The sequence below is a fragment of the Sarcophilus harrisii genome, chromosome 2 (assembly GCF_902635505.1).
Source record: "Sarcophilus harrisii chromosome 2, mSarHar1.11, whole genome shotgun sequence".
In the NCBI taxonomy this organism is placed as follows: Eukaryota; Metazoa; Chordata; class Mammalia; order Dasyuromorphia; family Dasyuridae; genus Sarcophilus; species Sarcophilus harrisii.
In genome coordinates, this window is record NC_045427.1 from 3,786,303 (window position 1) to 3,800,040 (window position 13,738).

At 40.7% G+C, this 13,738-nt stretch overlaps 1 protein-coding gene and 1 long non-coding RNA gene across 5 annotated transcripts in view; one reads left to right on the plus strand and one right to left on the minus strand.

Moving 5' to 3' along the window:
- The window catches only part of NT5C1B (5'-nucleotidase, cytosolic IB), a 42,079-nt gene extending 40,249 nt beyond the window's left edge, over nt 1-1,830 (plus strand). For all 3 annotated transcript variants that reach the window (XM_031949598.1, XM_031949599.1, XM_031949600.1), the window contains one exon: nt 1,460-1,830. In XM_031949598.1, the coding sequence (XP_031805458.1) occupies nt 1,460-1,813 (354 nt within the window). In that variant the 3' untranslated portion in view covers nt 1,814-1,830. The remainder of the gene's footprint in view (nt 1-1,459) is intronic.
- Nucleotides 1,686-13,738, minus strand: part of LOC116421212 — a 16,471-nt gene continuing 4,418 nt past the window's right edge. For both annotated transcript variants that reach the window (XR_004231506.1, XR_004231505.1), the window contains exons 2-3: nt 8,115-8,165; nt 1,686-1,773 (exon numbers count right to left, since the gene is read on the minus strand). This is a non-coding gene — a long non-coding RNA (uncharacterized LOC116421212). The remainder of the gene's footprint in view (nt 1,774-8,114; nt 8,166-13,738) is intronic.

The following is a 13,738-nucleotide window of genomic DNA, read 5'->3' on the forward strand; positions in this document are numbered from 1 at the left end:
TCCAGCCTACATTTGTCCCTTTTCAATATCCTTTTTTTGCTTCTTTCTGAAGACACAGAACAAGTTTTTTCCCACTCCCATGTGCCTCTGTTGATACCCCCTCATGTTTTCTCTGGCTTATTTCCGCTCTGATTATGCATTTCCTCACACAAAGATCTCTACTGAAAAGTGAAATGCTACCCTATGCCCTCCCCTGCCGCCACCAGCCATCTATATGACACCCTCCTTTTGAAGAGGTGTGAACCACCATCATCAAAATGTGTGATGGACTTTGCATGGGGTCACGGAGGAGAGTGCTTGCTTGCGTGTCTCCAGATCCCACCAGCTTTTTGTAGACAGGCCGTCCAACACGCCTCCTTGGTGCCCATGATGCCAGCATCCGTATAAAAGCTGCTTGGGCCAAGGCCCGGCCTGCCGCCATTCTCCTGCCTCCATTCTGGGGCCCCTTCCTGGGGCCTCTGGCTTCATCGCCAGACCCGGGCATGTTTCCCTTCTCTTCCCCGGTGGGAAAGCGTCCCTGCCAGACTTGGTGAGGTGTTGCAGCCAGCCTCCTGCTTAGGTTTGCGGCCAGGCCCAAAGGCCCAGACCACTCTCAGAGTCCTCTTAGACAGCCATCCACTCTCCAAATTAGCTTGAATCGGAACAAGGGCACAAATACTTATGGCCCTAAAAGTCTCCGTTCTTCTCCCGAACCCCAAGGCTTCCTCCACAATGCCTTTGACCAGTAGCTTTCGGGCCTCGAGAAGCCGCCCGGCCAGACAGGTGTGGAGGTCTGTCCCGCCCCAAGGTGACAACATGGAAGACCGGGAGGCACGTGGTCACTCCTCAGCAGGGAGTAGTCCTCTACCAGTAGTCATCCCTTCTTATTCCAGGGCTCTATTTGCCCAGAGGATTCAGCTGCAAGGGGGCATTTACCCCGACCTGTGCCGTGCCCACACAAGGACTTTTGTCTCCTTTTGCATTATGGGTCCCCGGAAGGTGCCTCATTTACTGGGCTAGGCTGGAAACCCTTTGAGGTCTTGGGCACAAAATCCCAGGTGGAGGTCGGTATCAGACAGCGCAGTCCCAGAGAAAGGGGAGGGAAGGAAAGAGTGAGAGGCAGAGAGGCCGTGGGCTTGGAACTTGGGTCATCAGAGATGGGACAGAGCCAGGAGGGAAAGGGCACAGAGAACCAGGGTCTGGGGAGGAGCACCCTCCTCTCACCCATGGGACTGTGGGATCGGGATGCCCTGTCCACAGGGGCCAGTGCTTCTGAATTCTGTTATCCTTTTTCTTATCAGCAAATGAGGGAGAAAATATGGGGAAATCAAGACCCACAAAGAGCCAGCAGGTTACCCTGCCCCCAGCCCTGTGTCTGTAACCTAGGGACAAAGACCAGGTCTGAGTCTGGTGTGAGGTGCCTGGGACATCCCCGAACTCCTCCTAACGCCTTTCACCAATGCTGTCTCTCTGTTCCCAGGGTCCCTTGAAACGATTCCTAGAAGACTTAGGGCGCCTGCAAAAGAAGTTTTACGCCAAAGATGAGCGGCTGCTCTGCCCCATCAGGACCTACCTCATCACAGCCAGGAGCGCGGCCAACTCAGGGGCCTGTGTGCTCAAGAGACTTCGGACCTGGGGCCTCGAGATCGACGAGGCGCTCTTCCTGGCGGGGGCCCCCAAGGGGCCTATTTTGGTCAAAATCCGTCCCCATATCTTCTTTAATGATGACATGTTCCACATAAAGGAAGCACAGAAGTATGGCACCTTAGTAGGCAATGTATCCTTCCCCAGTCTCTGGAGAGGAAGCCAAAATCAGGAAGTTGAGAAGAAATAAAAATGGAGTGTTACTCACCTGGCTTCTTGGTCTGTTCTTGCTGAGTTTAGTCATTGTCTCAAGGAAAGGAGGTGGGAGAAGAACAAGAGGTGGGGCCAAGAGTCAAAGTGAGACAGAGAGGGGGAGATGGGAAGAGGGGAGGGAGGGGGAGAAAGGGGAGCGGGGAAGGACAGGGAGGGAGAGAGAAAGGATGTGGTATTTTGCCTACTGGGTAAAACAGCAGAAGACAAAACCAGGCCCGGCCTCTTGGAAAAGATGTCAAAGGGATGTTCTCATCCCTCGTGAATCTCAACACATGCTCATGAATCTTTTTGTGACCAATTCAATCCTGGATTGAACTATTCGATTATATTTGAAAAGCTCTTCATGCTGCACTTTTGTAAGTACAATAAAAATCTCTACTAATGTTAATAACAGCAGCACATCTACCATGAGGCAGGTGCCCAAGAGCTCGGACAGGACAGTGAATGTCGGGCTGAGGCTGCCCGGGCTCAGAGGCTCCCGGAGCGCCGCAAGCTTGCTGTCCCCAAGCTGCATCAACTGCTTCTTAGGAAACAACTTCTCCCAGCTGATGAGGCAGCCCACCGTGGAGTCCAGCAGGCCGTCCCTGTTCCAGTGATCGGCTGCAATCACTTTATTTCTAAAGCTGAGGAAGCTGCTCCTACCTGGTTATAACCACAATGCCTCGAGCTTAAGATGCTATCTCTTAACTTACTATCAAGATCCTACTGAGCCACAGGGATGGGAGAATCCATCTTTGCATTTGGGCCTAAGCCACAGGAAGAGAAACTAATGGTGGATGCCATGGGAACGGCCCAGCAGAGGCTGCCACGTTCGCTAGAAAGGTGAAGGCAAAGTGGGGACCCCGGAGCCAAAAGCTGCCGTCCAGTCCTGAGACCTTCTCCAACCCACCTCATGTGCCATCTCTAGGTATTCTGTAGCCTTCCTCATGATCCAGAGGGGAGACTGCCCTGGGTAGGAGGGTAGAAAGCCCCCAGCCTCTGATGCCTCCTCCCAGCCTAAGCACAAGAAGTCACCTTCATTGTACCCCAAGGGACCTGGATTAGACCATGGCCAGAGACCTGGCCCACCAGCAGCACCTTCTCCCCCAGGTCCCAAAATGAGCAGCACCAATCACTCCTCCTGGATGAGTTCTCAAGGAAGACAGGGGTCAGCTCTATTACCCAGAATCCTCTGGCGCCTTTCCACTACATAATGCTGCTTGGAGGTCAGCTCTATTACCCAGAATCCCCTAAACATTTTTAGTGGGAGCCTCTGCCCCAAAGACCAACTCTCAGCCAGCCACTCCTTACAGGCTTGGTAAGGCCAAAGCATCCTGGGAAAGATTCAAAAAATCACAATGAAAAAATTTTTCAGCGTACATGGGTGAAAGGGGAGTTGGATCAGCACAGGGGTGTTGAGAATCTAGTGGGAGGGAGGCTCTTAGCCACAGCACAACCAGCAGTGGAGGCCCTTGGTTCTGGCTCAGCAGGCCAACTCAAGACCTCCAACCCAAGCTCAAGGCATATTCAGAGCCCCCCCAAACCCAGGACAATAGGTAGGGGGCTAGGCCAGGCCGACTCAGTGTGTGGGAAAGCTGATAGCACCTCTGGCTCCAGTGTCAAAGACCAGTAAGAGGCCCCTGTGCCCCTGAAAAAGAAGCCTGGGACAGTCTCCCCTGTGTCCTAGAAGTAGAGCTCACATTTTTTTAAAAAGAGCCCTGACAATAGAAAATTTCTATAGTGATTGCAAAACTCAGAACACAAACACAGAAGAGAAAAACAAAAAGTCTATATGTGAAGCCTCAAAAGAAATATGAATTGGTCTCAAACTCAAAAGGTGATAAAGAGACACAGAAGAAAGAGGGGGAGAAGAGAGACAGAGAGAGAAAGAGAGAGAGAAGGAGAGAGAGAGGAAAAACTGGGAAAAGAAATGAGTGTTATACGGAAAGTTATGGAAAAAGTCCATTTTTGGAGAAAGAAACAAACATTGGCTGAAGAAAACAACTCCCTAAAAATAGATCTGACAGAAACTAGGCATTGACACACACTTAACACCGTACATCAAGATAAGGTCAAAATGGGTTCATGACCTAGGCATAAAGAATGAGATTATAAATAAATTGGAGGAGCATAGGCTAGTTTACCTCTCAGACCTGTGGAAGAGGAAGGAATTTATGACCCAAAGAAGAACTAGAGATCACTATTGACTACAAAATAGAAAATTTTGATTATATCAAATTGAAAAGGTTTTTTTGTACAAACAAAACTAATGCAGACAAGATTAGAAGGGAAGCAATAAACTGGGAAAACATTTTTACAGTCAAAGGTTCTGATAAAGGCCTCATTTCCAAAATATATAGAGAATTGACTCTAATTTATAAGAAATCAAGTCATTCTCCAATTGATAAATGGTCAAAGGATATGAACAGACTATCCTGATATCCTAAAATCAGAGAGTAAGATATTTATTGAAAGAATCCACTGATCACCTCATGAAAGATTCTACGGAATATTGTAACTAAATTTCAGAAGTATCAGATCAAGGAGAAAAGACTTTAAGCAACTAGAAAGAATTCAGATATTTAGGAACCACAGTCAGGATTACCCAGGACATGGCAGTTTCCACATTAAAGGATTGGAAGTCCTGGAATATGATAATCCAGAAAGCAAAGGTGCTTCAATTATAATCAAGAATCAACTGCTCAGCAAAATTAAGCATTATCTTTCAGGGGAAAAGATGGACAATCAATTACAGGGGATTTTCAATTCTTTCTGGTTCATTCATTTATAGGGAATTATCCTTTCTGAGAAGACCAGAGCTGAACAGAAAATCTGATCTTCAAGTACAAGTCTCAAGAGAACCATAAAAAGGAAAACAGAAAAGAAAAAAAATGTTATTTAAAGGTTAAACTGTTTACATCCCTACATGGGAAGATGATGCTTGTAACTTTTAAACTATATCTTTGTTATGGCAGTTAGAAGGGGGTACACCTAGACAGAGAGTATAAGTTGACACTGATGTGATGATATAAAAATAAATTAAAGGGTGGAAAAAGGATTATTTTGGGAGAAGAAGAAAGAGGAGGTAAAATGGGGTATATTACATCACATAAGGAAGCACAAAGGACCTATTATAGTAGAGGGAAAGGGAGGGGCATGAGCATTGTTTGAATCTTAATCTTATCATCTTTGACTCAAAGAGGAATACCATACATATAGAAATTTATCTTACCCAAAGAGAAATAGGAGGAGAAAGAAGGAGGAGAAAGAGGGGAGGCTGATAGGAGTAGAAGGGGAAAGGGATAAAAACAAGGGGGGGGGGAACTGATAGAAAGAACATATTGAGGGAGGGGTCAGAAGCAAAATGATAGTGATAGAAAGGGAGAAAGGAAAGAGAAAAGTATAAATTGGGAAAATAGGAGGAGGAAATACAAAGTTAATAATCATGACTTTAAAGATGAATTGGATGAATTCTCCCATAAAATGGAAATATAGCCGAGTGGATTAAAAGCCAGACTTCTACAATACATTGTTTACAAGAAATACATTTGAAGCCAAAAGATATACACAGAATAAAGGTAACATATTGGAGCAGAATATATTATGCTTCAGTTGAAGAGGGAAAAAATGGGTATCAATCCTAACATTAGACAAAGCAAAAACAAAAATACATCTAAAATACATCTATAATACATCTAGATAAAGAAGGAAACTAAATCTTGCTAAAGGGTATCATAGACAATGAAATAATATCAATATAAAAAATATATGCAATAAATGGTATAGCATCCAAATTCTTAGAAATGTTAAGTGCCTTGCAGGATGAAATAAACATTCAAACTATACTACTAGGAAATCTCAACCTTTCTGTCTCAGACTAGATAAATTTAACCACAAAACAAACAACAAAGAAGTTAAGGAGGTAAATAGAATTTTTGGAAAGTTAGGTATGATAGACCTCTGGAGGAAATTGAATGGGGATAGAAAGGAATATAACCTTTTCTCAGTAGTACATTGCACAAACATAAAAACTGATTATAAATTAAGTCAGAAAAATCTCACAATCAAAATACCTTTCTAGGCAGAAATATTAAATGCATCCTTTACAAATCATCATGCAATAAAAATTAAATATAATAAAGGGCCATGAAAATAGACTAAAAATTAATTGGAAACTAAATAACCTAATCTTAAAGAATAGGTTGGTCAAATACCAAATCATAGAACCAATCATGTCTTCCAAAAGAATGACAATAATGAGACAACATAACCAAAATTTATGAGATTCATCCAAATCAATTCTTAGGGGAAATTTTATATTTCTAGATGCATGCATGAATAAAATAAAGGAGAGATAATCAAACAAGTCACTAATGTACTCCCTAAGAAAAAATCTTCAGGGCCAGATTATTTACAAATGATTTCTACCAAACATTTAAAGAATAATTATTTCCAATATTATATAGACTATTTGGAAAAAATAGGTGAAGGAGTTCTACCAAATTCCTTTCAAGACACAGATGTAGTGCTGACATCTAAACCAAGAAGAGCCAAAACTGAGGAAGAAAATTATAGATCAATCTTCCTAATGAATACTGATACAAAAACTTTAAATAAAATATTAGCAAAGTGTTTGTAGCAATGTATCACCAGGATACTATATTGTGACTAATTGGGATTTATATCCGAAATGCAGAGATGACTTTATGTCAGGAAAACTATTGATATAATTGACCATATTGCTAACAAAACTAATATGATTATCAAAATAAATGCAGAAGAAGCATTTATCAAAATACAGCACCCATTGTTAATTTAAAAAAAACACTAGAAAGCATATGAATAAATGACATTTTTCTTAAATTGATAAGTAGCATCTACCTAAAACTATTAACAAACATTATATATAACAGAGATAGATCAGGGATTAAACAAGGTTGCCATTATCACCGCTATTATTCAAAATTATATTATAAATGTTAGCTTTAGGAACAGGTTAAAAAAAAGAAATTGAAGGAATTAGAGTAGGCAATGAGGAAATAAAACTATCACTCTGCAGATGACATGATGTTATAGAGAATCCTTGAGAATCAACAACAACTTGAAATAATTAACAACTTTAGCAAAGTTGCAGGATATAAAACAAACACATAAATCATTGGCATTTCTATATATTAGCAAGAGATAGAGAAATCCCACTTAAAATAACTTCAAACAATATAAAATATCTAGGATTTTACCTGCCAAGACAAACCCAGGAACTATGTGAACATTATTACAAAACACTTTTCACACAAATAAAGTCAGATCTAAACAAATGGAATATATCAATTGCTCAAAATAAAAATGACAATCTTAACTAAATTTATCTACTTATTCAGTACCATACCAATCAAACTGTAAAAAATGATTTTATAGAGCTAGAAAAAAATGACAAAATTTATCTAGAAGAACAAAAAGTCAAGAATAGCAAGGGAATTAATGAAAAAATAAATAAAAAGGAAGGCGGCCTAGCCATACCAAATCTAAGACTAATTATAAAATGGTGTTCATCAAAACTATGTGGTATTGATTAAAAAACAGAATGGTGAAATCAATGGAATAGGTGAGGTACACGAGATACAACAGTCAATAACTATAGTGCTCTATTGCTTGATAAATCCAGACTCCAGTGTCTGCAATAGGAACTCATTATCTGACAAAAACCACTGGGAAAACTGAAAAACAGTATGGCAGAAAGTAGGCATTGACCAACACCTAACACCCTATACCAAGATAAGGTCGAAATGAGTTCCTGATTCAAAGAATAATCCTTTAAGCAAATTAGGAGTTTTTCTGTCAGGTTTTTGGAGACAGGAGAAATTAATAACCAAAGAAGAATAGAGAATATTATATAATGCAGAATAGAAAATTTTGATTATAATAAATTGAAAAGTTTTTGCACAAACAAAACCATTGCAGTCAAAGTCGGAAGTGAAACAGAAAATTGGGAAACAACTTTTTTTACAGACTTTTTCTGATAAAGGCCTCACTGACTCAAATTTATAAGAATACAGTCATTTCCCAATTGATAAATGGTCAGAGGACAGGAAAAAATTTCAAATGAAGAAATGAAAGAAGTTAAAGTCATTTAGCCCAAATCATTATTGATTAGAGAAATTAAAACAACTCTGAGGTACCACTTCACACCTCTCAATAATTATATTTAATTATGGAAATTATTTGATAATATTATTCCATATTATGGAAACAGTTAATAATCATGTGAAAGAAAAGGACAGTGATCAAACACAACATACCAAAATTTCTGGGATGCAGCTAATGCAGTCCTCGTGGGAAAAGTTGTAACCCTAGAAACAAATAATAACAAATAGAAAAAAAAGATTAATGAGCAGAAAATATCCATCTCCAGCTCACTTCTACCTCTTAGAATCTTGTCTCCTTTAGAACTCTTCTGAGCTAAGCTCATATTGCCATACAAAAATCAGGTCAAAATGGGTACATGATTTGAATATAAAGAGTAATACCACAAGCAAATTAGGAGAGCAAGAGATCGTTTAACAGCTCTTTGGAGAAGGGAGGAATTTTTGACCAAATAATATTATATTGACCAAAGAAGAACTACAGAACATTATGAAATGCAAAATGGACAGCTTTGATTACATTAAATAAAAAAAATTGCACAAACAAAACCAACACAAAGGAAGCACAAAGCTAGGAAACAATTTGTAGAGCCAGCATTTCTGATAAAAATCTATGACTAAAATTTATAAAGAACTGTGTCAAATTTATAAGAATACAAGCCTTTCATTCCCCAACTTATAAAAGGTCAAAAGATATGAGCAGACAATTTTCAGATGATGAAATTAGAGCCATCAAATGTTAGAAGGGATGTGGGAAAATGGGTCACTAATACATTGCTAGTGGAGTTGGGAAATGATCCAATTTCGATACATTCTGGAGAGCAATTTGAAACTATGCCTAAAAGGCTATAGAACTGTGCATACCCTTTGATTTAGTAGTGTCACGGGAAAAGGACCCACATGTGCAAAAATACTTGTAGCAGCTCTTTTTGTGGTGGCAAAGAAGTAGAAACTGAGCAGATGCCCATCAATTGGAGAATGGCTGAATAAATTATGAATATGAATATGAGTATTATATTTATGATATATAATATATCATATTAAGAAATATTATTATTCTATGAAAAATGATGAACAAGATGATTTTAGAAAGGCCTGGAAAAATTTACACAAACTGATGCTGAGTGAAACAAACAGAGCCAGGAATACCTTGTACACAATAACAGCAAGATTATGTGATGATCAACTAGAAAAGACGTGGTTCTTCTCAGCAGCTTAGAGATCCCAAGCAATCCTAATAGACTTTGGATACAAAATGCCATCTGCATCCAGAGAGAGAACTATGGAGACTGAATGTAAAATCAATACATACTATGTTCACTTTTACTTTTTTTTTTTTCTCTCATGATTTTTTCCCTTTTGTTCTGATTTCTCTCTCTCAACATGTACATGTAAAACTAGAAAAAACCAATAAAAGTTTAAAAAACAACTCTTCTGAGGTGACATCACCTATAGAAAGGAGGAAGCCTTTCCTGAACCCCTTCTTCCCCCTCCCGCATTTACCTTTAATTTATTTTATTTATGTACACGTTGTCACCTGTGATAGAATATCTCCTTGAGAATGGTGACTATCCCAAGGTGTCTGGGATACTTGCTGAATGACTTATTAAGGTAGGGGAGATCTATTCATAGGCTAGTGGGAAGAAATGTTGGATAATTATAGACTGAATATTAGAGAGAGGGGATGAAATAAGCAGTGGGAAAGCTCCTAGAACAGGTGAGAGGGCTGGGCTCCAGGAAGTCAGTCAGTCAAGAGGAATTGTTTAAGTGCCTCTTTTTCAGACTCTTTCCCTCTTCTTTTATATCCCCAAGCTCAAAAAGCTCAGTCTAATGGGAAGACATGAAAACAATGATATATGGATAGAATATATACAAGATAAACTTGAGATGATCTCGGAGGGACTGGCAAAAGGTGCAGCTTTACCTAGGAAGAGAAGGAAGCCAGGGAAGCAGGAAGCAGAGAGGAACAAGGAAAGGAAGACGTGTGGACAAGAGCCAGTGAAAATGGCCGGAGCCCAGAGATGGAGTATTGTGTGTGAAGGACAGCAGAGGCCAGTGTCAACAGAGCCAGATTCCATGGAGTCCAGGAGGGGGAAGGGAGGCCAGAAGACCACAGAAGCCCCTGTCTAGGAAGGGTTTTAAAAGTGAACCAGAGAATTTAATGCCTGGTTCTGGAGATCCCCTGGAGTTCATTGAATAGGGGGAGTGAGGGAGTCACAAGGGATCTTCAGATGAGCTTGGCAGCTAGCTGAGGAAGGACTGCTCTGAGGAAGAACTGAAGCAGGAAGAGCAATGATTAGACTACACGTGCAATAGTCCAGGGTGCAGATAAGAGTTATCCTTAGAAAGAAGGGGCACCTCTTATGCATTTAATTTTAGAGCACCTTAATGGACTCCTTAAGGCCCTAGTACTTAAGTCTTGTGGCACAAAGTAGGGGCTTAAATGATAAATGTTTATTGATTGATTTGAATGAGGGAAGCAAGGGGCCAACTGACAAAAAATGGATTGGATTAGACTGGATTAAGAATTTGAGTGGAATTGCAATTCTTCACAACTGTTCAATCTTCTTGGATTGTGTTTTTATTAAATTCTGTTGATAACTATGTTTTTATATCACTTTTATTTCTGAATATATTTCTTTTCCTCCTTTTCTCCTAGTAAGGTACATTTCTTGTAACATAATAAAATGTAAAAAAACAAAACAAAACAAAAGCTAATACATTCATTAATGGAATCTGACAGAATACGCAATGTTGAATATCTATCATTTTGGTTTTTAGTTCTTAGACTTTTTGGTAGCTGTGATGAGGTTTGGTGCAGGGCAAGGAGTTGTGGGAACCCCCTTTTGGTAAATAAATTTATGAACCCAAAAAGTTGAACTGGCAAAAGAAGTTTATTATTAAAGATCTAGCAGAGAAATCCTCTAGCAGAGAAAGAGAAAGTTTCTAGCAAAAAAACCCTCTAGCAAAGAAGTGAATAGGGTCTTGTTAGGGAAATGTGTGAGAGAGACAAAGAGAGGTTAAGGCTGAAAAAGAGAATGTCTTTCAGCAGGTAGAGGGGTGCAGTTATGCCAAGGAGAGAGAAAGGTTCCTTGGCATGGCATGCTAGGTTTTCGGCAAGGAATGAGCCCCAGGTTGCCTCTTTTTATAATTAAAACTTTGGCTGGAGACTGGGGGGCAATTTGAGTTGGAATCAGAGATTTTTGGAATTGAATAGAAATTTTCCATTTGAATAAGTGTCCCTGGACTAATTTCCAACTCAATAGGGTTAGATAGAAATCTCCATCTCCAGCTAGCGCTAAGTAGGAGTGGTCCTGGACCGAACTAGTCCCACCAGATAACAGAATGAAACCACTTTCTGTGGGGCGAGTTTCTCAGGGGAGAGCTAGAGAGACAGAGAGAGAGGAGAGAGAGGAGAGAGAAGAAAGAGAGAGAGAGAGACAGACAGACAGACAGAGAGACAGACACACAGAGAGATATAATTAGGCTTAAATTTGCAGCCAGTAAATTATCAAGTGCCTGCTATCTACCAAGCAGTACATAAAGCCTGAAGCTACAAAGAAAGAGAGAGAAGAGAGAAAAGAAAGGAGAGGGAGAGAAGGGAAAGGAAGAAGAAGAGAAGGAAAAGGGAGAAGAAGAGGGAGAGGGAGGGAGAGGGAGAGGAAGAAAACACAGACTTTCCACAAGGATCACACATCCAAAGGGGAGAGAGGACATTCAGATGACATATGCAGTAAGTATATGGGAAGGGAAGACCAGAACCACCCAACAAGGGCAGAAGGGAGAATAGGAGGGATCTGCCAGATGGAGTATGGAAGGCATTCCCTCCAGCTTTGAAGAAGAGCCCTGAAAATTCAAGGAGTTAGGAGACAGGCAACATGTGCAAGTGGTGCAGTGTGAAAAGGGGGAGAGATCCACTCTGCTCAGAGAGGCAGGTCGAACCCCGAAATTAGTGGCAAAAAGGAAGGTTTATTTTTCACTAAGAAGCTCTCTCTTAGTGGACAAATATCTTAATGAAATTTGCAAAGAATGTGTTAACAGAAAGTTATTTTATGAGCAAATTGGAGCTGAGGACAGTTTGAGCTGATTATCAGACCTAGATCTTCCAACTGAATGGAATCACTTTGAAGGCTTTTTTTTCCAGAATTTGGAATTTCCTGAATGGGGATCTGACTACCCAAAAAATCAATTGGGGGGGAGGGGTTATTTGCCCAAGATCTCCAGTTGAATGATGCTGCTTATCTTTGAAAAAGGCCCCTCTGAAAAATATGCCCCTTCCCAGTTTGGAGTCTCAGAGACCCCAATCTCCCTTCTTTTACAGATCAAAGGGGACACAATTTCAGAGTTCACCCCCATCACAAGTAAGAGCCAAAAGCCAGGATCAGAACATATTGGGGTAGAAAATAAGGCGTGAGCAGGTTGGAATGGCCGCGAGGGGCCCGGCCATGGAGGATCCATGTTCTTTGGGGAAGATTGTCTTCTGCAGCAATATGGATGAGGCAGTGTTACTCCAAGGGCCTTTTCTTCTTATTGAGAAGGTCTTTTACCAGCTACTTGTAAAATGTGGTGTTTTAATTTGTTTTGTTGTATTTGGATCTGGTGGTGATCTGTGGGCTGAGTGACCAGGGGATTATTGTCTCCATAGTAATGGTAATCACGTTTCATGATTGTTTTACATCTCCTAGAGACCTAGAGTCCTCAATCATTCTGCACAACCTGTCCTCAAGGTCAGTCACTTTGCTTTGTATAGAATCTATTTGTTATTTTAATGTGGTTTAACTCCCTACCCAACTTTCCCACACTCTAGTGTTTTTCCATCCCGAATCTGTTGATCCTTTCTCTAGGTTTCTACCCCACTCCCTTCCTCCAGACACTATTAATAGCCCGTATTTATACTGTTCTTTAATTGTGCTGAGTGGTTTTCTAGTCTTCCCTGACAAGGTAGTCAGAAGAACACTCACAATTGATTGTAAGACATGGGAGAAACAGGCACGAGGCTACCCAGCAAGGCACGCCCTCACCATGTGCTCTATGAGCAAAGCAGAACTGAATTAGCTTGGAAGAAATGTGAGATGCACAAAGTTAGAGGAGCTTCCCAAATGTTCATAGGGACTCTGTGTCTGACCTGGGGCAGAGGGGAAGGGATAAGCTATGGTTGTGGGAGATTCCCTATAACTGACCCGGAGCTACAAAGTGCAAATTTTCTTTTGCTAACTTCACTGGACATTTGCCATAGGCTGGGGGTGAGGGCATTAAAAGGGGAAGCTCAATATTAACAATCTCTATTTTGCTTTTCTTATGTAGGGTTTCTGTCTTCTTCTTTGGTGGATTCAACTACAAGAACTATAGATATTTCCCTTCATAAAGTTAATCCAAATATTTTCATAAGAGTTCTTTGCAAGGCACTTAAATCCCTAAGATTAACTCTGCTAGTACAGGAACCTCCAGAAGGGGGGCAACTCCAGGACTAAAGGGCTGTTTGCAGCAGCTTTCTGTTGAGTCTTTGCTCCGTAATACTATTTTTCTTTTTCTGTTTTAGAGATACCGCCTCGGTGCCTAGATTTCCACCACCTGTTCTTCAAGTGCACCTCAGTGAGATACATTTGATTGTCTGCACTTGACCAACCAATCTTGGTTGAGGTGGGAATAACAAATAATTGATAAGTCCTCCACAGAAGAATACAGCTTGATTACAAGTAGCAATGCACCGGCCAGCTGCTTGAAGAAAATGACTCTTTTTGCTTCTGTGACAGCCAGGAAGGAGGATCAGAATTGTCTCA